At 35.1% G+C, this 26,273-nt stretch overlaps 1 protein-coding gene and 2 long non-coding RNA genes across 6 annotated transcripts in view; 1 reads left to right on the top strand and 2 right to left on the bottom strand.

Annotated features, from left to right (window-relative positions):
• ITPRID2 (ITPR interacting domain containing 2) overlaps positions 1–19,425 on the bottom strand; it is a 38,468-nt gene extending 19,043 nt beyond the window's left edge. For 3 of the 4 annotated variants that reach the window (XM_082690212.1, XM_082690211.1, XM_082690213.1), the window contains exons 1-9: positions 18,834–19,409; positions 18,425–18,470; positions 15,415–15,464; positions 14,539–14,595; positions 11,934–11,973; positions 11,749–11,847; positions 10,381–10,589; positions 8,771–9,471; positions 2,528–2,600 (exon numbers count right to left, since the gene is read on the bottom strand). In XM_082690212.1, coding sequence (XP_082546338.1) covers positions 2,528–2,600; positions 8,771–9,471; positions 10,381–10,589; positions 11,749–11,847; positions 11,934–11,973; positions 14,539–14,595; positions 15,415–15,464; positions 18,425–18,470; positions 18,834–19,044 — 1,486 coding nt within the window. In that variant the 5' untranslated portion in view covers positions 19,045–19,409. Of the gene's footprint in view, positions 1–2,527; positions 2,601–8,770; positions 9,472–10,380; positions 10,590–11,748; positions 11,848–11,933; positions 11,974–14,538; positions 14,596–15,414; positions 15,465–18,424; positions 18,471–18,833 lie in introns of all 4 variants that reach the window. The other variant, XM_082690210.1, reaches the window with a different exon arrangement.
• Positions 19,426–19,453: 28 nt separating this feature from the next.
• Positions 19,454–26,273, bottom strand: part of LOC309844059 — a 50,101-nt gene continuing 43,281 nt past the window's right edge. Inside the window, exons 2-3 of the long non-coding RNA XR_014300464.1 lie at positions 24,802–24,903; positions 19,454–19,539 (exon numbers count right to left, since the gene is read on the bottom strand). This is a non-coding gene — a long non-coding RNA (uncharacterized lncRNA). The remainder of the gene's footprint in view (positions 19,540–24,801; positions 24,904–26,273) is intronic.
• LOC309844058 overlaps positions 19,585–26,273 on the top strand; it is a 55,226-nt gene continuing 48,537 nt past the window's right edge. Inside the window, exons 1-3 of the long non-coding RNA XR_014300463.1 lie at positions 19,585–21,980; positions 23,269–23,300; positions 24,009–24,087. This is a non-coding gene — a long non-coding RNA (uncharacterized lncRNA). The remainder of the gene's footprint in view (positions 21,981–23,268; positions 23,301–24,008; positions 24,088–26,273) is intronic.

Here is a 26,273-nt window from a genome sequence, read left to right on the forward strand (position 1 = left end):
CTATCTCTCACAGGGTTACTTTAGGAACTAAATAGGGTATAAGTGAAACTGTTCTGTAAACTGCAAATCACAATCTATGTTCTTTAGTCACACATTTCACAAAAAAACACAGATCTCCACAGAAAAAGGTGGAATTAAAAATGGTCAGACCGGGGCACCTGGGTGGCTCAGTGGGTTAAAGCCTCTGCATTTGGCTCAGGTCATGATCCCAGGGTCCTGGAATCGAGCCCTGCATCGGGCTCTCTGCTCGGCGGGGAGCCTGCTTCCCTTCCTCTCTCTTTGCCTGCCTCTCTGCCTACTTGTGATCTCTGTCTGTCAAATAAATAAATAAAATCTTTAAAAAAAAAAAAAGTTAGACCTCTGTGATAGCTGAAAAGGTTACATATTATTTCTAATTAAAAACCAGGAAGTTAGAGCAAAACATTAAAGTGAGAACAAAACCAAACCTAGAATTTGTATTTGTTTAATATCATAAAGACACAAACAGAACACTTATATACTCTATATAGGATTAAAGAAAATTTGTATATCCTGAATAAGGAAAATGTTTGATTGCTTTCAATATAGCTTACTGAATGTCAGTTGTGACAAAAGTTGAGTCACTAAACCTCTCTAGGCTTCAGAATGTTTTTTTAAGAGATAGACAGGGGAAAGGGGGTTGGATGCAGAACAGAGGGAGAGGGAGAGAGAATCTTAAGCAGGCTCCATACTCAGCTTAGAGTTCAATATGGGGCTCAATCTCACCACCCTGAGATCATAACCTGAGCTGAAATCAAGGGTCAGATGCTTAACTGACTGAGCCACCCAGGCACCCATAGGCTTCATCCTAGGACTGGGTATGAGATTAAAATTACTGTAATTCAAAAGTCCTAGGACTAAAGTGCAAAGTATTTTTATGCATGTAATATATTCATTTTTATTAAACTTGTGTAATGCATATTTTACTAGTGATTCTAATTCTGTAATTATAACCTACGATACTTTCATTATCACATTATCAAAATTTGATAGGCTATATTAAAAAATGATGAAAACACTACATTGCTCCCTCTCCCTCTCATGCATGTACAAAACCACTGTACTCTTGATTTATAAAAATGTGATCCATAAAAATGTCAACATTTTTACTTGTACCACCAGAGATCTCTTCTTATTGTTTAGAGGGAGAAACCCAGATGTGAATGAATACAAACCATGTTCTGTCTTTGCTACCACAAGGATCTTGATCTTGAAAGATCCTGAAGTACTTACACATACTGTTTTTAATCCCCTTTTTTGATGCAGGGTAAGCTATTTTTTCCAACATATTCCATGTCAACCTAACTAAAGGAAAAATTTCTTGATGGCTCTGAACCATGCCTTATAGCTCAGAGACACATGCATATATTTATGGACTTAAAAGGGGGAGGAAAATTAAACAGGAAAAGTTCTTTTTGTGTCTGACCAGAACTATAGTGACCTATCTTGTTTCTTAGTATCACAATGCAATACAACAAAAACTATATGCAAATTGTCTCTTACAAAGTCATTTTAGAGATCAGAAGAGAATAAACATGCCATTTCCTATTCTAGGAACATACATATGAATCCTAGTTTAAAAAAAAACAGGGTGGTTCAGCATGTGTAAGCTTTAAAAATAAACAGTCCTACCTTCAGTGGTCACTTTAACTTCCTTACTTCTCTCTCCTTTTCTCTAAATCTCAAATGCTTTGTGACTTTAAACATCAGACATGTTTTTCTTGTTGCAAATTAAAAGTGAAAGAAATGGATTCAAAGGTTTTGGTCAATAATTAATAATTCGAGAGAAGAACAGTATCTAGAGCCACTCACCTTTGATCCATAGTTTGAATTTAACTTAACTAGCGTTAACCAGTACTGAGAGATTGGTATTTTTTGCTAGAGGCATATTCATGTATATACTTAGCAGACATGTTTAAATAATGAAAAGCAGAGGTGGATAATACAAGTGTGTATTCTGGGGTACCTGGATGACTCAGTCAGTTAAGCGTCCAAATACTGATTTCGGTTCAGATCATGATCTCAGGGTTGAGATCAGGCCTGCCTCAGATTCCGCACCAGGCATGGAGCCTGCTGAAGATTCTCTCTCTCTCTCCCTCTGCCCCTCCCCACCTCGCTTGCACAGGCATGCCCCCCAAAATAAATAAATAAAATCCTTAAAATAAAAAATACAAATATGTATTTCAATCATAACCATGTAAAAAGTAGGCCTCTATCTGTTGCTCTATCACTTCCCATCCAGCCCATATACAGAGCTAAAAAATAATTAAGAGTACAAAGAATGGCATTTCAGGATAGGCAAACTAAAATTATATTACACGCACACAAAAGTCTTCAAGAGGGTACAAAAAAATTCTATAACCAAAGTATAATTGAGAATGCATTCCTGTGTTCTTAACCTTCATTTTACACTCACAGGTACTCAAACACTGATAGATAAACCCCTTTTCCAAATCAATTAATGACACTGGTCAGGGGTTTGGGAACTAGTGGATATTAGTCTACTTACCTCTTTTTGACTTTGTGAGACCTAGCTGGTAAGCAGCCGGAATGTGAGGAGCTTCTCCCTCTGTACTTTGAACCTAAAGAATGGTTTTAAGTAGTTAAAACTTTAAAAATCTATAGCAAAGAAAAATATTTCTTGATAATTATTTATTAAACAAATCAACATAAATAAAAGTAGGAACCAAAGCTTTATATTTAAAAAATGCAAAGCATCTTATCTCAAAATTGTGAGAATGCCCCACATCTTTATTTTATGACCTATTTTCCAGTTAACAATAGGACTACAATTTGTAGCTAGCAATGAGAAGTGAATGCATGTATAAAAACTTGTTCATTTAAAAAAAAAAGCTGCTATTAAATGAAAAATAGATCCCTAAGAAAAACATTCTATAAATGTTAAAATTCCAAATGTAAGGCCAATCCCAGGATAAATGTCAGGACTTTGCAGGAGATCACGACTGATACACAACTGAGGCAATTACAAGTCTTGCATCTTTAAAAAATTGTGTTATCATGCTCCCATTACAAAATTTTATAAAACCCCACAAATTTTGAGTGTCTCAAAAACCATACTTATATATAGACTGCTTTGTCCTAACATAAGAGGTCTTTAAAGATGTAACTTGGGAGTTATAAATAGAAAACATGTTTTGTCACAGAACTAAAATGTTGAAAGATCTTAACCATAAATCCTCTCTGAAACCTATATTCAGAGAAGTTATCAAACACAAAAAAGTTATTTTTTTATGATATTCCCCCCAACACACCTGCACAACTACATACACACCTGCACAACTACATACTTTAGGAATTTTCAGATTCTTTATTCACCACACCCATCCCATTCCCCAAATACTCTATTATAACTAACTCTATATTGAGATTAAACATTTGGGGAGGGAAAGACACTAGTACCTAACACTGCTCAGTAATGATTAGTACTTAAAATAACAAACAGCATCCTAGAAAAGTAGGCAAACTAGCCAAACAGGGTTTTCCACCTTGAACAAATGAGAAAGCAATTAGCAAACAGGTTTTAGGTAGAACCCTGGTAGTTTTGAGCTATGAATCCATCCATGAATAAGAAATATCCCATAGGAATGACAGTGGAATGACAAACATGAAAAAAATCTCAAAGGTTAAAGATATTATTACCTAATTTAAAAACTGCTCTGATTTGTGGTATATTTGTCTATACAGTTTCGCGAATCCAAGATTTACGAATCTTTGGAGAACTAAAACACACTGGTCATTTAAAATCACCACCTATAAATTATTATATATAATAGTTTTTACCCTCTTTGTTATTACTAAAAAATTATATATATTTTTTTCAAAGCAGCAAACATAAATTCAACAGGAAAACCATTGTTATGTGTGCAAGGAAACAAAATGCATTTTCTTTTTATATTCGACAGAAAGGATATTATTAGTCTTTATTTAGGCCTACCATACTTCAAAGAGTTTTTTGTTAAAGTAAGAATCAAAAAGACTAAAGAAGTATAACAGAAATCAAATGCCTCTTTAATTATACTCTAGGAATCTCTGTTTAGGCAGGGCATCATGACACACCAAAACTATATTCTCTAATTTTTAAATGTAGAATCATCATATATTCCACTCCTTAGATTTATAAAATTAGTCACAAAATAACATGACTTTAATGAATATATATTTTCAATATATATTGAAGATAGTATATTGAAGATATACTATCTTTCACGATGCTACTCTATGGCAAAACAAAACAAAAATAAACTACAAAAACTACAAACTCTATAGTTAGTTCAAAGAAAAGGACCCTTAAAGAAAAGCTGAGAGGATCAGATTTTACTAATAAAATTATTAATGTCAGGATTCTTCTTCCCACTTAAGAAAATCACTAATCACTTGTTGAAGACCGAAAATGAAATGGCATGCTAGTGGTAACAGTTAAATTTCATAGCTTAGTATGTGTTATTACCTGTCACAGTTGTGTGAAGGAAAGCAGTCAAATTGGAGACAGAGTACAGCACAGAAAATTATGAAGCAAATAAAACCTGGATTTATTTATGTGGCAGGATACTCAACAGTTTCAAATCCTCAGTTCTCATCACTTGCTACAGATTGCCTTTCATTAAATTAACTCTGGCTAAATATTGATAACTGAATTGAGTAATGGAAAACAAGTGTGCAACTACACAATTTCCTTTGGTCTCTGGGTAAGTTTGAAACGTTCCATAATAAAAATTACAAAACAACAACAACAACAAGAAACAAACAAACAAAAACAACAAACAAACAAAAAACCCCCACCACCCTAAACCAAATGAAAAATCACTTGGTCTCAGTGTTTTGAAATTTAAAACTGTATGAAAATAGCTTTAAAGTAACCCTATATTTTCATTATTTCATTTTTAAAAATGTTTTAACAAAACATTTATTAAAACTGTATCTTTGTGAATCAATGTCCTGCTACCACAGCAGGCACCTACTTTGGTCGTTTTTTTTGTTGTTGTTGCTTTTTTAACATGTCACATTTATCCTAAAACACATTTTCCAGGCACAACACTATTGTGCCGTGTTCTATAAAGCAGCAATACATGGAATGTTCTAACTCAAATAACCCTTCCTCTAAAGTTTAAAGAGATAATGTATAGCAGTTTTTTAAAAAAAGAAAATCAAAACTGGAGTTTTAGAAATTCTAATTTTTAAGGACATCTCAAAAAATTCAAATGAAAGCATTATTTTTCTAAAGAAGTAGTATGGAGCTGTACACTAAATGACTTGAGTTCTTGTCCAGTGCTTACACTGTCAGCCAGCCTGACCTTTACCAAGTGGTATGGTGTAGTCAAATGTAGCAAGTTTATACAAAGATCTGAATTCGAGTCTTATTCATGGCACTTGCTGGCCAAGTGGCTTCCCTAGTTTATTATTCTGCATTTGTTGCAAATTTTTATTTTAAAAAAACCTTTCAGGTTTTACTTACAAGGTTTAGTTTCTACTATCAGGTAAATGCTTATATAACAAAAGTTAATTTAAGTCTTTTAGATAAATGTCAAATAAAATTTGGTGGTTAATTGGACTTCAAAAAAACAGACACGGGTACATGTATCGTGTTAGAGTTCATATCTTATTGCATCTGTTCTATCTAAGACACAAGGCTTGTCTTCAAAACACAGTTAAATTTGGAAGGCTAAAGGAACAACTTAACTATCTGTTAAGTATCTGACTGATTTCAGATTATTTTAACTCAGGCCAATAAATAAAACAAAAAAGAATTCTAAAACCCAATGACTAAAAAATAAGGAGATATAGCAGATCAACAATCAGGAGAGAGACAGAATTAGAAACACTAAAACTTCAGTAGCTTAAAAAATTATACACACTTCAGGTAACAGTATATAAATTTGTAGAGTAAGACAAAGAACAACCCATTTACAGAAATAAACAGTTAAAAGTTCTCTTTCTTCTAATATTAAAGTATGAGAAATTCTTCCTTGACACCTAAAAAATGAACAATTGCTTATTAAGTAGGATCATTTTGGTTTAACTGTGGATCCTTCATACTACAAATCTATGGCTCTAGACTGTTACCATGATGTACTTAATAAAAATGAGCTATTTTGAAAGGAAACAAGAATCATCTAGGAAAGTCATTAAGAATTAGAAAACTCGAGAGCAGGGTTTTACGAATTTTAGACACACTGAAAATTACAAATAGTTTACAAAACATTTTTTTTTATAAGGCAAACTAACTTCTAATTGAAAATAGTCTCTGGCCTTTTATGTATTTTTTCTTAATGTGAGAAATAATCACTCTCACTCTCCAAGAACTGAGTCAGTCTTGTCATCTATTTAATTTCCCTTACGTTGAAGTATTTCCTCTCTTCACTCCTGGTGACTGTCAGAGCTTACCTTTGCCTCAGAGGGATGCACAGTCAGGTCTGCAACATTTTCTCCCACCTAGCTACCCAAAGCAGCTGGGATTCAGTTGATCTGTTTGAGAACTGGTTTACTGAGACAGAAAGGGAGTGTCCTCTAACTTATATTTATTTGCTGTTTTTACAGGAAGAAAGTTCCCAATAGGAATAAAACCTCAAGGGAAAGGAGTTTAAAAGAAAAACAGCAACAACCTACTTTGAATGGGATCTAAAAGTTTGCTTCAATAAGATTGTTCTCTTCATTTGTCAGTATAATTCAAGTCACACTTGGGAGAAGAGGAAATTAAAGAAACACATTATTTCCTTTCTTTATCCATTGTTCTACAAGCTCTCTTTAAAGTTCCCAACGGGATAAAAACACAGTTCTAGGAGGTTTTTATCCATATTTAAAATACATCTGAAGAACAAGGATTTGTTATCCTCAAAATTCCCCATATTTACAATTCAGTCATGGTTGATCATGTCCATATATTCTTTTTTTGAAAACAAAAACCTTATATTATTCTTCAATCACCAATGCCTGTAATTTTGTATTTAAAAAAAAAAAAAAAAAGGTCACTTCCAAGTGACATTACCATCTTCATTAATTGCTTTTGCCAGCAGAGGGAGCAAAAAACCCCCCATAAAACCTCCACACATTAAACCATTAAATGTTAACCTGCCACCAAAGCAGATCTAGTACTTTACAAATGTTTTAAAGACCTTTGTGTATGCTATCAATAATTTTTAAAATATATAGCTTAAAATTCAGGAACTCTAGGAATTAAAAAACAAGTTAAAAAGTGTCTTCTCATCAGGTCATCTGCATTAGATTTGCAAATATCTAACATAATTTGCTTAAATTTTCATACTCTGCTATTAAATTAAAACACAGAAACCCACTGACATATCTGTCATAGAAAAGGGTCCTTAATGAAAGGCAAATAGTTACACTTTAATTATTAATGGTAGGACAAGTTTGGACCAAAACAAAGTCAAAAGGAATCAAATAGTAAAACAGAACAAAAAGAGGTTTTTTATGAAGTAGTCATCTTATGAACTCATTATAATGAGAAATACATAAGAAATTAAATAGGAGAACTATAAAGGATATATGAAGAAATAAGGGGAAAAGATGCTCACAAATAATGTAAACTATTTCAAAGGACTGCTCCTCTCCCTTTTCATTTTTTTAGTTAGAATTAAAATACTAAAAGATAAACTCAAAGACATTAAAAAAAGATAAATAGCTATAAAAACAATACAAATTTTGCAATAAATAAAAAAATCTTCACTAATGTGAGAGATACATACTCAACAAAAGGACATTTATGAGCAGACTCAATTATCTCATTTTTCAACTCCCTAAAATAATGGCATGTGATTCTAAAATTACTGGGAGTTACCACGATATAACTAATGCCATTCTGTAATAATGCTGTCCCTTATGTAACTTTCAGCCATACTCTTCAGCAGTATATGTGTGCCTCAGTTTCCTCATGTGTAATATAAGACCAGCACTGCCTACCTCACAGACTTAGGAGAGAAGTACTTCAAGGATCTTGTACAGTGCCTGCCACAACAAAGGTCTTGGTAAACTTCAGTTTCCTGTCTCAAACTATACAGTGCCAATTTTAAGTATTAGCTCTGACCATTCAAAAGTAGTTTTAGTTGACCTCATCAAATGAATCTCTATCTTGCCCAATCTGTAATTTATGTAAATGCAGTAATATCTCTAGGTAGGAAAAAAAAAAAAATAACCAAACATTGGTCTTCTAGGCTTGCAGAAATTATATTCAATGGTGTTTCAAACCTTCTTCCTTGAGGTTCCCTCTCCTCCCGTTCAGAAACATACCATCTTTGGGTTCTTCCCAGTCCCATGCCAAAAACCTATCTTTCTCAAAGAAAGGTTTATTCACACTTATCCTTTCCAGTAAGATACTTTGAGAAAAGCGTGCCTAAAGGCACATAGAAATTTAGTAGCAAAAAAAGAACTCAAACTTCTCTTTTATTTTAGAGGCTGTTTTTAACTATTATGCAATACTGATTTTAATTTAAATATACTCTCTCATGGCATCAAACGGAGAAAGGGGGTTAAAGTTCAGGTATTGTCATGAATAACAGAGGAACGGAGGAGCTGATGAACTGTCACATTACCCTGGCAATGCATAATCCTGTGACCAATTCTTGGTTCTTGAAACATAGAACTAAAACTTGAGAAGTCAAAATTAGGATGATTTTCTTCTCGTATAAATCTACTAGCTATCTTTGTTTTATAAACATATTTTTGGCATTTTTTTTTCCTAACTCATTATTTGAAACAGGCCTCAGTAATATTTACCTACCTCTTCCATTTCAAAGGAGTCCTTTTGCTGTGCCATTATATTTCTTATGGATGGGATCGTAAGAGGTGCACATGGCTCCTTCTCAGGTGTGGACACATGGGCGCTTTTCACCTCGTTGCCATTTTCTGGCTCACTGTGCCTGGACATGTTGAAATTGTTACCTAAGTCAGATTCTACAATACCAGATTCCTCACCCAGTTTATTCGCATGACTTTGAATTTCTTCACTTAGTTCACCTTCAGTTTTTTGGTTAAAATTCCTATTTGCTTCATCACAAAGTCTATCAACATCAGCATTCTCCATAACAGCTGCTGAACTACCTGATACTTCTTCTGTAACTGTAGCCAACATAGAAGATGAGTCTTTCTTCTTTACAACTTTTTGAGACTTTTGATCATTTTTATTGCCACTTTCTTCCATCACTGAAACATTCGGGATCTTTCCTTTTTCGATTGTTGGGGAAGGACTACTACCTTCTCCTTTTTCTGTTTTATCAACACATAAATTTAGTTTTGATAGTGTTTTCATTAAACGATTTGCAGTGTTACTTCGGGTTAAAGGTGGAGGTGAGTCTGTCTCCTTGTTAGAAGTCACTGAAGACATACTCCCAATTCTCTGGAGGGGAGTCCCAGAGACTTGAGAATATAAAGAAGAAAAGGCATTGGCCACAGTAGTAAGCACTTCAATTTGACGAAAACGACCTACAAAAAGGAAACAACATTAATTATATATATATATTTATCTGTTTATATATATGTATACATTACTAATATGTATATGTATACATATTACTACTTTCTAGAATGCCAATAATTGAACTTAGACCACAAAGATCTGGTTATAAAACCAGAACTTTTTTCCTTATCTAACATTTTTAAAAGTTCTCTACATTTACTGGGAGAGGGAGGAAGATTTTTTACTGTAAGCACTAGAATTTATGTTTTAAGAATTTATTTAAGAATTTATGTTTTATGACTTAAAACCAGAAAAAAAAACAAAGTATGACAACTCTGAATAAAACAGAAAGGACCAGCTATTGATCAATAGCTATGATTCTATTTTTATGTCTTTGACTCCATTAAGACTCTTCCAAATGTTCTTTCAAGAAAATGTACATAAGTGTGCATTTTATACCTAATTGTTGGGAAGGGGGTAGGTAGGATTGGATTTATAAACCTCTTAAAGCTGTTCCAAGGACCACCTAGGATCCCGTTTTTTGGAACTTCTATGCAACAGAGAAAAATAAGATTAATATAAATAAAAATTGGCAAATTAGACATGTTATTTTAGATATATAGAAAAGCACCTAAATTTCACTGACTTTATTTAATAGTAACAAGACTCTCCCCTACTTCTTCCCTTTTTGAACATCAGCAATCTGGAGGTAAGTTTAAGATAAGTACAAGATTCTACTGTCAGTTATAGTAACACTTAAGAACGAGAAGAGGAGAAAGTTAACTTCTATAAACAGAAAACTAAAAATTCAGAATAAGTAAAATAGCTATTGTATTAATTTCAATATTTAAATTTCCAGTGTTATTCCTAAAAATTAATAAGGTTTTAAAAAATAAGACCATCTCACTCTGTATGCTAATATTTAAAAACCTTACTTGTTAAAGCATAATTTGGGTTTTCTACTTCCATCCGTTGCATTTGAGCACTCAAAAATACTTTAATATCTATCCCTCTGGCAAATGATGATGAATTAAAAAATCTGGAAGGAATTTTAGAAGCAATATCTGGTTCATCTCGTCCAAATCCAAGATTATAAAGAATTTCTTCAGGATCTTCCTCATAAAGTTCCAACAATTCTGAAACACTACAAAAAAAAAAAAAAAAAAGAAAAGAAACATCAAGATATAAAATAAGTTTATAGTCCACATCACATTATAAAAAAGAGCTTCTGGTCTTTACGCCAATATTTATTTCAGCATCTTTGTATACTGTGTACTAAATGTGATATAACTCTTAAAAAGAGTCCATTCTTTCAAACTGTTAGGACTGGGAAAAAGAGCTAGTTCCTGATCAGATACTCAGCAAGACTCCCAAAATGATTCCTCACCTTATTTTTTTTGTCATTTTAAAAGAGTCTCAGTAAAGCAGCTAAAACAATTAGAGGACAGCTGAGAGAGAATAAGGAATAAAAAGACAAAAGAAATGAAAAGGGAAAACACACTGGGAAGGTGGTAGCACAGAACATTCTGCAGAATTTGAGCTTTTCTGCTATCTTTGGCTGTCACTGAAGATGCAATATAGGTAACAAGCTGAACTCAGAAAGGGAGGGAGGGGCCTACATTCAAATTTTCTCTAACCACTTTCACTCAGGAAGTAGGAGGAGTAAGGAAGGTATGGAAAGAATGGGTTATTCAAAAGGTAAGTTCTTGCTCTGATTCTATAGAGAATTAAACATTTCTTATCTCTTCCTCAGAGCAGTGATAATCCACCCTTAGGAGATTTACTGAGGAAAATGTTAGAGATGAAACTTGAACTGAAGAAAATTTCAATTTGTTTAAGAGAAAATGCTCAGATTCCAATACAATAATCTGCGTAACAATTTAAACTGGTCCCACAGGCCCTTGTACTTGCCTATTTTAATATATATTTTGAAGAACTTTGATTTAATATGTTGAAGATAAGTCTATGCTTAAATATCAAACTTTATATTAGAAAGGTTTGATTTTTTTATGTTCGAGTGACTCAAGATCCTAAAAAAAAATGGAGAATTTTGGAAGAAGTTATTCCACTATGGACTTCCTCTTTCAAGTTGTTGATAAGGCTCAAAATATTCATTATAACAGGAATTCCAGCAGCATTTGCTGCTTTTTCTTTAATCTTAACTTAAAAAAAAAAAAAGCAATGAATGCAACATTTTGGATTCTTTTTGATTTCATACTATCAAGCCGGATGCAAACTAAAAAAGTGGTAAGAATAGGTCATCTATAACACAATATAACTAGTATAATTTCAGAATAAGTTACCTTGAAACTGTCCCACTACTTTTCCCAGATCCAGTGGAATTCATACTTCTTCCTTTCTGATGAAACTGTAGTCTTCTCTCTTTGGCCAAGATATTATTGCTATAAACAAAATTAGACTATATAAAACCTTATTTTCATAAATGTTCTTCATTTTTGAAAAGAGAACAAACAGCACAGCTACGTACCAGTTTTCAATTTGAGTATCCGTTTCATGGAGGTGGTTGGCTACAGGTAAAAGAACAGATGCAGACCAGAATTGTTAGTAGGACAGTAACTGTGATATAGTCAACAAGAAAGAAGATTAGCCAAATATTACAGTTAAATGCCTACCATCCCAAACTCTTGTCTTGGTTCATTAAATCTGAATCATTAAAAGTCTCACACAGATCAACACAAACAGAACCAGAAACTTCAGGAAATTGTTTTAATTTGTTAGCACTGTGTAAAACAACTCCCTTAACTAAATGTTTAAAATAAAAGACATATAGATAACCAATTAAATTTCTTTAATAGTTTGAAATAAATAAGATACATAGCATCTGCAGTAAATGTGGTTCTAATTAATATATTTAAAAGCTGTTATTAAAGAAGACTTTAAGAGCAAAAACATGATTTAGCATTATTTAAGTGTGGCAACAGTATACATAAATTTCCACTGTGTGTGGTTTTTTTTTTAATATTTTATTTATTTATTTGACAGAGAGACAGAGAGAGAAGGAACACAAGCAGGGGGAGTGGGAGAGGGAGAAGCAGGCTTCCCGCCGAGCAAGGAGCCCGATGTGGGAGTGGAACATGACCTGAGCCAAAGGCAGCGGTTTAACGACTGAACCACCCAGCTACCCCATCCACTGCTCTTTAAAAGGCTAAAAATTCATCCCAGTTACAATCGATTTTTTATGTATCTACTTTGAAAATTTATATTCATTTCAAAATAAGTTTTCTTAAGAAGTTACTTTTTAGTTTTATCCTAGACTTAAACAGATAAGTATTGTTAATGTTAATTTAAAGTGAGTTAAATTGCCTGTATTTAACTTTTATAGACAAATACAAAGAATGGGAATAATTACAAACATATCTATTTCAGTATGCCAGATTTCTTTTTTTTTACTCCTGATCTGCAAAGCCATGGTAATTTTTTATATTTCTTTGTACATTCACTCAGGAAGGTGCCTAACATATCGCATTCAATAAATATTTACTGAAAGAATGAAAATAGTCTTGATATAATTTTCAGTATTACAACATAATATTTCCATTCTTCTCTGGAACTTCCTTTTAGGTTTTGGTGTCCAATAAACTCAATCAATATGGATAAACAGGCAGAACAGAAATAATTCCTAGGGCAGTGAAAATACACACATGATATAATAATAGATAACATGTCATTATACATTTGTCTAAACCACAGAACATACATGACCAAGAGTGAATCCCAGTGAAAACTATGGACTTCAGGTAATGATGATGCCTCATTACAGGTTCATCAATTGTAACAAATGTACCACTCTGGTGGGAGAAGCTGATAATGGGGGAGGCCATGCATATATTTAGGCAGGAAGTACAGGAGAAATCTCTATACCTCCAGCTCAATTTTGTGAATTTAAACCTATTTAAAAAAAAAATAAAGTCTAAAAAAATTCCATACTGTGAAATTAAGTCAGATGTGAAAAGTGCTATTTACAGTAACACTGAAATGCATTTTAATAAGGGGCTGACAATATGCTCACTGTACTAATTAGTAAGCAGTAAGTTTAACCTCTTTACAGAGTTTATCCCTTGAAAGCACATTAACTGAAATAATAAAACCTAATATATTCACATATTCTGGAGCTGAAGATTAGAAGTTTCTAAATAAGTAATCTACCATACAGACTGATTCCAAACAGCAAAAGATCAAGGATATTACATTCAATGGATAAATTTACTAGTCATCATTATAATTTAAGAGATTTACATTTTAAGTCTTTTATAATTTGAAAAGATTTAATAACATTTTTATTTTAATTATTTAATTAAAAAGATTTAATAAAATCCTCAATTCTTTTTTATAAAAAGCACACATTCATAACCCAGCTACACAGGTACCAATAATCTTCCAATACCAGTAAAATAACAAAATAATAAAAATGTTTAATTCTACATTGTGGAAAACTTTACTATGAATCTACTGGACTAAATAATAACATCAGTGAAAATTTAAACATGGCACAATGCACTTTTAAAATATTAATGCAGTCTGAAATAGACATCAGCATAATGATTTCTAATTAAATTCTAATAACTCTATTTTGTTTTTGTCCTTTAGTGCTCTAAAAATCTGGAAAAAGAGAAAGGGGAAAAGATAGGAAACACTTGAATACAAAGAGAAAGACAGGCCACAGCTGTAAGTCTGACATAAGGCTACCTCATACTAAAAATAAGCTTCAATTTAGTCTTCTCATGTATAAATATTTAAGTTTCCTTCCTTCTGGTAGGGCAGTTCTTCCCTCAGTTCTATGACCATTGTTTGCCCCCAAACAGTTCCTTTAACCAATTAAGTCCAAGGAAGACAAGAACACTTCACAGTGGTTTTCAGGGCCATTTCTACAAGCATCCTACAAGCTCTAACTAGATTATTAACATATAAAGGCTCTGTAAAATGTGTCTGAGCCATTTTCAAGACCTTTAACTTTGGTTCCGAGAACTGTACACCTGAAAGCACTTGTTTTTTTGGCTTTTTGGTTTTTTTGTTTGTTTGTTTGTTTTAATTTTAAACCTGTATGAAAATACAGTACTTCCAAACAAATGTACCTTCAGCTCCCAAAGATAAATCATCTTCAAAACTGCCTCCATTTCTCACAAGTACACCTGAAAGAAACATTAGAAGACTCATCCTGGTGTTCTGTTCTTCTAGATCCCCACATGAAATCATAGTTTTAGCTAAAGCAAATTGACCAAGCAAAAAAATAAGATACAATAAAGTATTTCAAACCTGAATGTACTCATCATTCTTATTATATCATTTCAAAAATCAAGTATAAGTTTTACTCTATCGCAAACAAACCATGATTTGCAGCCACGTAAAGTTGTTAAAAGCCCCCATATAGGCTATTTTATACTTACTATGTCTTTGAAGATATTCATTTAGCTAACATCTTATCCAAGAGTTTCATGGAAAATCAGATCCTGGAGCAATCATTTCTTTTACCTCCCTTAACAGTCAGGAACTCAAGCTAGACTTTTCTAATACTATAAATGTTTTTTACATGCCTTGCCACTACCTGCACATTCTTGTTGTACTTTGAACTTTAGAATTCTGTCTTGCACAGGTGGTAAAATTTCAGGTGTGGCAATTTCAGTTAATGTAAGCAAAGAAATGCTGCACTAAAGCTGACCCAGTTCACTTACTATTTTTCTTATATTTCCATACCATATTTCTACATTTCACCAGTCTTCATAGTATCTAACTAGACAAAAATAGGAGTTTCACCACTGTGGAAATTCAATAATTTGTTTAAATTATCCACTGTTTATGGTTTACAACGAAGTTTCTTTCTTTTGGCTTTTCTCTCAGAATGGCATAGTTATAAAGTGAACATTACTTTTATAATTTATATATGTATACATTCACTCAAATAAAGTAGGGCTCTCATAAAGAGCATATTTAGAAAGGCAACTTTCTCTTACCCTTGAGCGTATTACTGCTTTGCTCATCCAGTGAGGCTCCCAAAGGGGTACTGAAACCACATAAACATATAAACCTTAGTCTTAAAAAGCTATCTGGAGAGTTGTCACTGCACAATTTTACACTTAAAGGATCATAGCCAAGCAAGCTTCTAATCACAGTTTAACTCTCCTCCCCAAACACAAAAGGAATGCAAGTGTATTACATAAGTAATATCCTACTAACTAAGCAAACACCTATCCTCAAGTCAGTTCACCAGGAATGATTTAATCACAAATTTGATCTGCCAACAGTTAAGAGCAAGAACTATAATTACAAATGATACGAATTAGCATTTTCTTTACAAAAACAGAAAAAAAGAATGTCAGCAGGCATTAAGAAAATGTCTGCTCCCTTCAATCCTTTCCCTAGAAACAAGAAACAGAATTAAAAGAAAACAAATCTTTACTTTCATAAAATTTAAAAGTCAGAGTCTAGTTAGAGATAAGGCTCAACATTATTTTTAAAACATCATCGGTTAAACCTATCACCAGCATTTTAGAACATTGCTCAGTGCATCCCTTACTCCAACTATCTTTTTTGGTCTAAATGAAGAAGTTTAAGATTTTTTTTTTCTCTTTTTAAACTATGAAATATACATAAATTCATTTAACTCTAAAAACTAAAAAGTCGGCTTGAGAATCAACCTTAGAAGCAGCCATTGCTAAAATTCTTTCACATTCTTTCTGTTCAAACACAGATAACTTAGAAATCTTTTTTTAATGTGAAAATGAAAATGTCTTTCATTTCTTTCCCAAAACTAAATTATATTAAGAAACTTGTTTTATTTTGAAAGTTCTGTTTTGTGATTTGAAGCTTTCATCAGTAACAGTTTATACCTGTTAAAAATTCACAATCAGGTATGGGACCATAAAAATATCAGTCTCAAAAAATATTACTGAAATGACAATTTTAATGTTAAAACTTTCTGTAAGCAAATATAAAAGCAGTGGCAGTTCTTTGAAAATTAGTGCTTTTGAAATGTAAAAGAAACACAGCTACAATAAAGACAATTAAAAATTTTGAGCCAAGTTTTTTCATATATTTTAATAAAACTGGAATTTATGCTTTATAAAGTCCTTCTTCTTGCCTGGGCCAGTTCCTTAGGACAAAACACTATATTACTCCTTCTGCAGATTTCTCTACGGGTGGGTGCAGTAAGAGAAAATGGCAAATAAAGAGAATATAACTGCCATTCTCCTTCCGAAACAAGTTTCTCACTCTTAAAACTGCTCTCTTCCAAATTCTCTGAAAAACTATCCTTTCTTCCAAGAAATTTATTTCCACTTAGTCAAAAAAATGATTATCAAAATAAAGATCCCCCTTTAAAGAATGACAAATGGTATCTTTATTCAGGACATGGACAATAAGAAAAAAATAAAGTAAGAATGTATCAAGGGGGAAAAGGTAGCTTTAGATCACTTATAATGTATAAAGTAGGTAGTTGCCTAACTCTGAAAAGGATCTTAAACTTACAGGAAAAAAAAAAAAAAAAAAACTAGAGTTGGATATATCCTGGTAGTCCAATCTGTGATAATATAGCTAACATTACAAGACAATTTATTCTAGCTTTCCCAGGTACAAATGAATGCCCCTTTTGTACAAAATAGGCTCAACTGTAAGGAATAAGAAGGAAATCTACACAGGAAACCTATGAGGGAAGGAGCAGCAAATGACAGAATCTGCCTACATAAAATTAGCAATAGAACTTTTGGAATTTTCAGAGATGGTTTGTCTGATGAATAATATTTACCTCCTGCATTTATCTTACAAGATAAATGTATTGTTCACTTGATATGATCGCATATAATCTTAATTCCTATACATCAAAAAATAAACACAATGTGATTTTTCTCTTGCTGTTAAACATTATTTTTGATTCATCTTTAGAGAAAAGGTCCATATACTTCTTCATATCTCGAAGGGTCTAAGACACCCCCAATAAAGGTTAAGGAGTTTTGTACTGAAAAGTGCTTTTTAATTCATAAAATTACTCAAAAATCCAGGTAGCTCATCAAAACAGGACATCAATAGAGTAGTGGCCAATATTTTATCTGTGTTTAGGGAAGAAAAATAAGTTGGCATATATAAAAATCACTTCTCTTTCCTCCAAAATACATTTCCCTAGCTCTGTAGGTACCTGAACAAAAGATTAAGAAAAGCCCAAAATAAGATGGCAAATATATGCAGAAACAAACACCTTAACTGAATTAAAAAGTAACATTCTTCGTATGAGATTTTACAAATAAGAAACTGGAAAAAAATTTAAAATATAAAACAAGCTCTTTTTTACTGTAGTAAGATTTACTTGCAATATAATTCATCTCCTCTTGTATTTTATCAAAAATTTGTACCAGTTGCCAAAGCATGTAGTTAGATTTATGCCATTTGAATGCCTTCAAAGCTCTATTTCCCCTCGTGCATTCCAATGCCATTTAACAAATACACATCCAAGGAGTAAACTTCAAGAACAAAGCTAGCTGGTTTTATAGCTGTCCAAATAGAATTAAGGCGCAAAAGTAAAATCAAAGCCCAGTTCGTGTTGTTAAGTAAATTAAATTCATCTAAAACACATTAGAAAGGGAAATAATTCCATGACAGATAAACAGATGTCAAAACAAAGGCAAAATAAAATACTGTGTGAAATGTGAAAATCCTTTCGAATAAAAACAAGGCAAGAATAATAACACTGCATGATTATTTGTTTCAGGTCTCTGATCTCTGATGCTAACATCATGCACAGGGGCTGAAGTCCTAACAACTGTAAAGTCAACACTGTCACCAAATAATCAGCGGTCACAGCACTCCATTTCTAATCTTTTGGAGGAGGAAACTATCCGCCAGCTCACTTTCCGGCCTATAGCTCGCAACGGCCACGGGACCCACAGCCGCTGCGGCCCTAGTGACTCCGCTGGGGAGTGCCATCTCCGCGGATCTCCCTCTGGGACGCGAGCCGCGAAAGCGAACACTCACCGGCAGTCCTTGAGCCATATCGCAATCTTCTCGTTGGGCACGTTTCCTGCGGGGCAGAGTGAGGGGACAGCTCGTTACCAACCCCAGGGGTACTCCCACCGCGGGGTCAACCTGGACAAACCCATGTAGGAAAATCTACTGGGGGGTAAATGCAGCCTCAGCAACATGTCTTAGTGTCCATCTGAAGGGAAACGAGATGGCACCGGGGTGTCTGTATTGACTCTGGAGACGTCCCGCCAAACGCACGCATTTAAAGGTCCAATGTGTCCCCTCTCCCCCGGCTTAACAAGCTCTGGAGGATCTTCCAGAACTCACAGCAGTCGCCCAGGGCGCACGAGACTTTCCCCCGCCCGCCAGCCTGCACCTCCCGGAGTCCTCCGCCCGCCGGGGCTCGGCCGGGTGCACAGACCTCTTCCCGCCGCCGCCGGCAGCTTCGCGCCCGGGAGGTCCTCCTCGTCGTCCTCGTCCTCGTCCTGCGTCGTCGCTTCTGTGGACAGGTCCTCCGTTTCCGACGCCTGCCAGGAACCGCGGCACTTGGCCCAGGCCTTCCTCCTGCGACTCGCCACTTGCCACTCCAGTTCCTCCTCCGCCTCCGCCGACGCCACCAGAGGCCGGTCCATGGCCGCACCGGGGGCTCCGCTGCCGGAGCCTGAGTGAGACACGGCGGCGGCGGGGACCCCCCGCCCCTGCTGTCAGCGCCCAGCCGGGCTGGGGGCCCCGGGAAGCGGTAGCGGGCGCGGGAGGGGGCGGAGGAGGAGGAGAAGGAGGAGGAGAAGGAGGAGGAGGGGACGGGAGGGAGGGAGGGAAGGAAAGGGAGGGAGGGGGCAGAGGGCCGGCGCTTCACATGTAGCCGGCCCGGCGCGGCGCGGGAGCGCGAGTGGCCCGAGCGAGCGCGGCTGAGAACGAGCGCCGGCCGGCCCGCCCGGGTCCCGCTCCCCGCCCCCAAGGCCCCCGCCTCCCGCCTCCTCCCGACAAGCCAGGGGCCGGGTCTGCCGCGGCGCGTCTGCGCGCCCCTCCTTCGGCGGCGTCCCACGCCCCCTTCCGGCCGGGGGCGCGCGGGGCGGAGCGTGGCGCGGCGCGCGCGGAGTGGGGCGCCGGGTCCCTCTCGCCTTGGCCTGCGGAGTGGGCGAGATTTGTTTGCTTGTTTGTTTGTTAGCGATCTTTGTTTCCTGTCAACTTCTCTCGCAGAAAACCTGAGGGAAGGCCAAGCGCCGCTCTTCGCCGCTTCAAAACAAGAGTCGACTTGGGCTCGCGGACTTCACTCAAGCCGCGAAGATGAACGCGCGTGATTGGTATTTGTCAAAATGTCAAACTGGAGAAGACCAAACTTCGTGAAGTGCTACTTTCATGCTTAAGAAAGTTATTTATCGTGGTTTTGTTACGTATGAAAGTGAATTGAGAATGTTTAATCTGAAATTCCACAGTGAAGTTGGATAAAGATGAAGGAAAATAAGAGCAAGGAATGGCTAGGAAAATGTAGAAATATTTGCTTGGATTTTGGTGTTTACAAGATGCTTCAAGAAACAAATGATGTTAAAGTTCAGAACTCTGTTAAAAATGCGTTTGGTCATCCTCCCCCCCCCCACCCCCTTTTAAATCTCATTTAGTATAAAGACCAAAATCCTATTCAAATATCACATAGCGACTTACGATGGTTTACCATTATCTACAAGACCATATCAAAAATCGAGACTAACTTTCCCGCACCACCATTATATTCTGGGCCTATGTAATGTGTGTACTGTGAAACTAGAAGGGGTGCTAGAACACTGTTACTAGCATCTCATTGTCTTGAAATTTCACTTTATTCTTTTTCTGAATCTTAAAAGACTTTCCAGTCTTCAAGAGTCTGTTAGCAAAATGCCAGTAACGATGTAATAATGGCTCTTCAGAATAGGCTAGAACCTAGTCCCCTGTAGGAAAGGTAAGCAAGAGAGAAAGGGAAGTAGCTGGAGAGGAGGTTCTGAAAGGGGTGGTAAAAAACCACACACAACAAAATATGCTGTCTTCACATTTTCATTCTGGGCCCTGACCGATACCACCATTTTCATTTGGGGCTCTCAGCTTCAACTCCATTATCCCCACATGCTGTTGCTGTCTCTCTGTCCTTGCATCTCAGTTTATTGCTGTTCTTTCTGTCCTATACTTTCATGAATTTCAAGATCCGAGTCAGAACTTGTCCTGAACACATCTTTCCACCACTTCTGGTCACATCTCTCCCACAATCCCCTGATACACAACTGAATGCCTAGGTCACTTATGTTGAGACTGAATTATGTAATAAATAATATGACTGGCCTTTGAGGGTGTATGTTTGACTTCCCAGCCACACTGTAAACTGTGAGAGATTAAAGAACATTATTCTGTATTCTTCTTGTACCCTCTATACTACTAGTACAGTGCTTATCCCACAGGAACGATGACTTCTGTTGAGGTACATGTTCTGTTCTTTATGTTCTTCCGAGTGGACAAATGGATCAAGTATTTGCTTCATGTTGTTTTTCTAAGGCCTAATTTTTTTTTTTTCAAGGTCTTAGACTGAAAGAACGTGCACATGCCAGAATTAGGGTAGGGTCAGATGGAGAGTGAGACTCTTAAGCAGGCTCTGCTACCAGCACAGAACTGGTTGGGGCTGCATTTCACCACCCTGAGATCAGGACCTGAACTGAAATTAAGAGTCTGGCACTTCTAACTGAGCCGCCTAGGTACCCCTCTAAGGCCTATTATTTTTTTATTTAGCTTTGTTGTTTAAATACTTTTAGACAGCAAAGAAGTTTTGAGAAAGGCAACAGTGAACCATATTTTAAATTTAAAAACCAACCACCAGAGTCAAGCAATAAAGAAAGGGGTAGGGGGGATGCCAGCAGGTAACATTAGAATAGAATATAGAAATTGTTGAATCTCCAATAGCACAATTGTATGTTTTCTTCTACATGGAAATTTTTAATGCAAAATGTTGAAGGTACAGAAGTAGTTGGGAAGGAAATCCTTGAAATAGTAAGCTATTTTGGAACGTAAAGGGTTTTAACTGCATTCTCGACTTTGAAATTTTAAAAAATGCCCAAGGTGTTTCATTTATTTAGCAATGAATGCCATATCACACATGAAAAGAGTCTTGTTATTTGGTTATTCAAGGATTTCCCCCGCCAAAAGTACTGTATTTAGACCAACTGCAAATCCACACTGCAGAAGCTCTGCATAAAGAATAATGTCTGATTCACTTATGCTTACAAGGTAGAGGAATAGACAAATTTATATAAAATGTGGATAATTCCATTCAGCAAGTTGTAGTGGAAACATTAGGTGTTTGGTGTCAGACTGAAGTTTGAAATCTGTCTCTGTGTCTTTCTAGTTTTATGGCCTAAGGCAAGACAGCTATTATCTCTGGCCATCACATTCCTCATCTGTGAAATAGCAATTGTGATAACAACCTTCCTAAACTGATGTGAGCATCACATGGAATCACATGGAAGTAGATGCTCAGAATAGCTGCTGGAATTGTTATATTGCAGAAGGCAAACATCAATTCTATTATAAGGGGACTGTTGTTAGACTGGTAAGTGACACCTACATTCTAATGCAGATGAGTTTTTTTAAATGGCATAATTTCAGGCCAGGACAGAAAACATACTCTGGTTAGACAATTTTAAATGGAAAAGCTTATATCAGAAATGAAACATTTTGCTCAGTTTAATTACTTTAGTTATTTTCTGTTTTTTCAGATCTTAACAAATGCCTCAAAATTACTAAACAAGATTTACTATTGTTAAGCTAAGGCATTTTGTTCTAGTTATTGCATTGTTTTCTCAATAATACTTATGTAATCAAAATTTTATGCATCAAAATTTAGTAATAGAGTGATCGAAAGTGGTAGCAGTGCAGTTTACCAAATTTTCAACCCTTATTAAGACAAAAGGGAGCTGGGAGGTATCAGATAAGTAGAATTGCAGATTAAATAAACAGAGCAGCATTTTTTATTTCAGTAGGATTGCCTGAGAAAAAATTTTGTATGAAATAAGTTTGGAAAACACTATATATTATATCCCCACCTCTCACAACCAAATCCAGTCACAATAATGTAAAAGACTTGAGAAGTAAATTCTCAAGATTTATTGGGAAAAAAGAAGAAAGCTGGCTAACTTCATTTTACCCAGTATTTCTAAAAGTCATTTGAACATGAAATCTTTTGGGCCTGCTCTATATAGCTATTAACATTTTCAGGGATACCACTGGAATAATTTGCAACAGGATAAAAGGAAAATATTATTCAATGACTGAAATCTTTGAAAATAAATCTTGGTTTATTTACAATAAAGGTTTATTTACAAACCTTATAGATGAACAATGAGGAAAGGTGGTTAGTCTGATTTGAGATTTTTTTCTGATATATTTCTTTAAGTCATTATTAGTCATGAAAGTATTTCTAGTTGTGTATATTTTAAAGTAATAAAATTCACTTGTATAGTCTATAACTTGAACCTATTATTTATCCTTAGGGTTTTTCCACATTAGGAAGAATTTAGGGAGTATTATACTAGTTCATTATCCTCCTAAGTAAGCATTAATATAGCATAACAATCTGCTATTTTGATTTCCCTTATTTTCTCAAGTACATACCAGAAGGAGAAGCAGGTGTTAGTACCACTGGAACTTTGCCTTGCAGATTATTTACATAATCTGGGTAAATTTACATACTTTCTAATTTTTGCATGTTAAAAACGTGTCATTTTATCATCCATTTCACTGTCTTCAGATCACAATTTCTTCAGTTTGTCACATAATGCTAAATTTACCTTCTCCATGGTAAAACCTTGTAGATAGCTTGTGCTTTTTTTTCCCCCCAGTGGCTCAATTCTTTGGTGTTTCTGAGCAACAGGTAAGAATAGCTCATCTATTCTTCATCAACAATTGACTGAAGCAAGATTATGTAACAGAGTAAGTTTTATTTGGTCTGTTTCATGAATTCATGAAAATTTAGATCAGTCCTTTTTTCTTTTTCTTTTCAGTTCTGCCTTAAATATTGTTTTAAAGATCTCTGACATTTTCAAACATAAAATCTTTTGAAGAGGCACATCTATCAGTATTAAATACTCAGTTTATGCCACTTGATATTAAACATTTTTATGCTGACACAACAAAACAAGAGGATGTTATTATTCCATTTCCTAGTTTTATCCTTCTGTCTTATCATATGATCAATGTCTTGATAGATATATTCTTCCTGTTTTAAGACTGATTTCTGGCTTATATCACATATATTATTATTCTCTATTTGAAGCCATTTAGCACTTTAAAAAGTTTCACAATGCACATATTTGGAATTATATATTCACATGTAAATTTTCCTACCTCATTTTATAAGAATCAGAAGAGGTTGGTGACCACATAAACCATATCTAATACTAATATATCTTTAAAAGCTTTAAATGGTACTGACCTCATAGATAGTTCTTTAACACACACACATACATGCACACATACACAATGTCTTTTTTAAAAATAATTCTTATGTGTGCCTAAACCTGAATAAATATAAACTGTACTGCCTCTCCCACATTTCCCTTCTCTAATCTCCTTTCTGCAGCTCCTTCATGCCCATCTCAGAACAAACACAATCTGCATTCAGAACAGAACCGTTTACAAGTTCAATGGAGTTATTTTGGGTGAGTCATTGAAAACACAGTACAAAACCTTTCCTCACTCACCAGAAATGCATTTTTAAAATAAAGCCAAAGTGAACAAGGCTTGGCAAGTTTGAGGGTGGACAAAATGGGAAGAGAGCAGGATTTCTGCCAGACTCAGACAGGATTTTGCTAAACCATTTTTGTCTATTCCTTACATTCAACTCTACCAATTTTTCTTACCATACTAGCCAAAAAGTATAAGATTGGGCAGGTGGGACATCAAAACACAAACATTTCAGTTCAGCTACCACTGTGATACTGAATAGAACCAGCAGATCCCTTATATCTTAGCATCAGTTAAGTCCCCCTTTTTGTCATTTTTTAATTCAGAAGCTATAAGATGTATCCACTAAATAATCTTCTTATTCTAATTAAATCAATTTTGACAAATTAATAATAATTATAGGCAGTTTTTGGAAGGCTGTATATAAATTTGGTAAACAATTCTTTAAAATTGCTAAAATAAGAGAAGTTCCATGAAAGTTAATTAAACAATAAAATATTAAAGGAAATAGAGCTATAGAGACAGAAAATAATAAGCTAGTTCCTAAAAAAAAACTTTTGAAATTGAATTAATATAATGAAAGTCTATACAAATGGCTTGATACATTTTAGATATTTAACAATCAGGTATTCAAGATTTATGAATCAGTATAGATTCTTCTTTATCTATCTATATAACATATTACTCACCCTTTATCTTTCAGAAAACTTTCTAACAGAAATACAAGTAATTACTCTTCCACAACTTGGTACAAATCAGTTGAGGTTCACATCTCATGAATGAGGAGAAACCTAGAAAATCAAGAAGGAGAGATTCTTAAACCTATAATGATAATTCAGAATTCTTTTGCTATAAAATTTGATAGTCCATGAAAGCCACCTTTAACATAGGTTGACCCAGAAAGTTACTTTGTGGTAACTGACACAACCTGTAGGCGGCCCTATGGTTAGAATTGTTCACAAAGGGTCTTTCTCTAAATCTATGGGACAATCCAGGTTCTACTAGATGAAACTATGCAAATGTTCTTCTTGAACTCCCTGCAAATTATTAGTTTCCACAAGTCAGGGTGACAATTATGGGTTAAAAGGAATGCAAACTCTGTGTTTGAAATTAATCTGGCTATGAAAGCACTAGGGTCATAATAAACAAACACATATTTCCTGCTGTAGTTTAAGAGCATAGCCAAGAACTCTGGTTTCCCACATTTGGGGAATTTTTTCCTTTTCTTTTATGGTTAGGCAATTGTTTTTAAATTATAAAATAAGTACTTATACAGCCTTCAAAGTTTATCTCAACAATCTAAGAATGATTTTATCACATATAGTTATATTTAAATATAGTCAACAAATGATCAAAAGTTAAAGGGACTAAATATCTATTGATGGGAACCCAAAACTAAGAACTTCCCCACAATCTTATTTCAAATCAAACAGAAAAATGAAGAAAACTTCCATTAAATTTCTTCGTAGCAGGCAAGAAAGGTAGCATATTTGGCCTGGACTACATTAGCACTAAATCAAACAGCTTAAAGTTATGTCTATTAATAGGTTGTTATTATATAAAAGAACTACAGGGTAAAGGTCAACACACAGGTTGTTTTGGTTAATTTTTTAAAAATCCCCTGAGCCAGTGTCTTTCCAATTTTTTTACTAGTCAGCCAAGTTGGCACCTTGAAAACCTTTAAATACTGTAACTATAATAGTGCTGATACTCAGTTTGGAGAAACACTGTTAGAAGAGCAATTATTTCAGTGGACCCAAGGAAACAACAATGTTGAAAATGGATATGTTTGATTGAGCACTTGCTTTGTGTAGACACTGTACTTTTAGTGCAGGATTTATAGTGTCCCCTTGAATACAACAACCCTAAAGGGCTTGTATCATTCTCACTTTATAGTCAGGGAAACTGAGCTTCAGAGAGGTTAATTCTTGCCCCAGGCCATGTACTAGTAAGTGGCAGCTTAGAACCAGGACTTTTCCCCTGCAAAGTCTATGCTCTCACCTAAGATGTGTGACTGTCACCTAGTATTCCAGATCCACTGTTAGAGAAACATTAGTAATTACTTATTCTCTTCAGACTGAGGAGATTCTTCCCCTGTAGCTGATGGGCAGAGGATCAGTGTGACTCAGAACTGGAAGGAATCCTATGGAGCCAATTACCT

This window comes from Mustela nivalis, assembly GCF_964662115.1.
Source record: "Mustela nivalis genome assembly, chromosome: 11".
NCBI classification, from domain to species: domain Eukaryota; kingdom Metazoa; phylum Chordata; class Mammalia; order Carnivora; family Mustelidae; genus Mustela; species Mustela nivalis.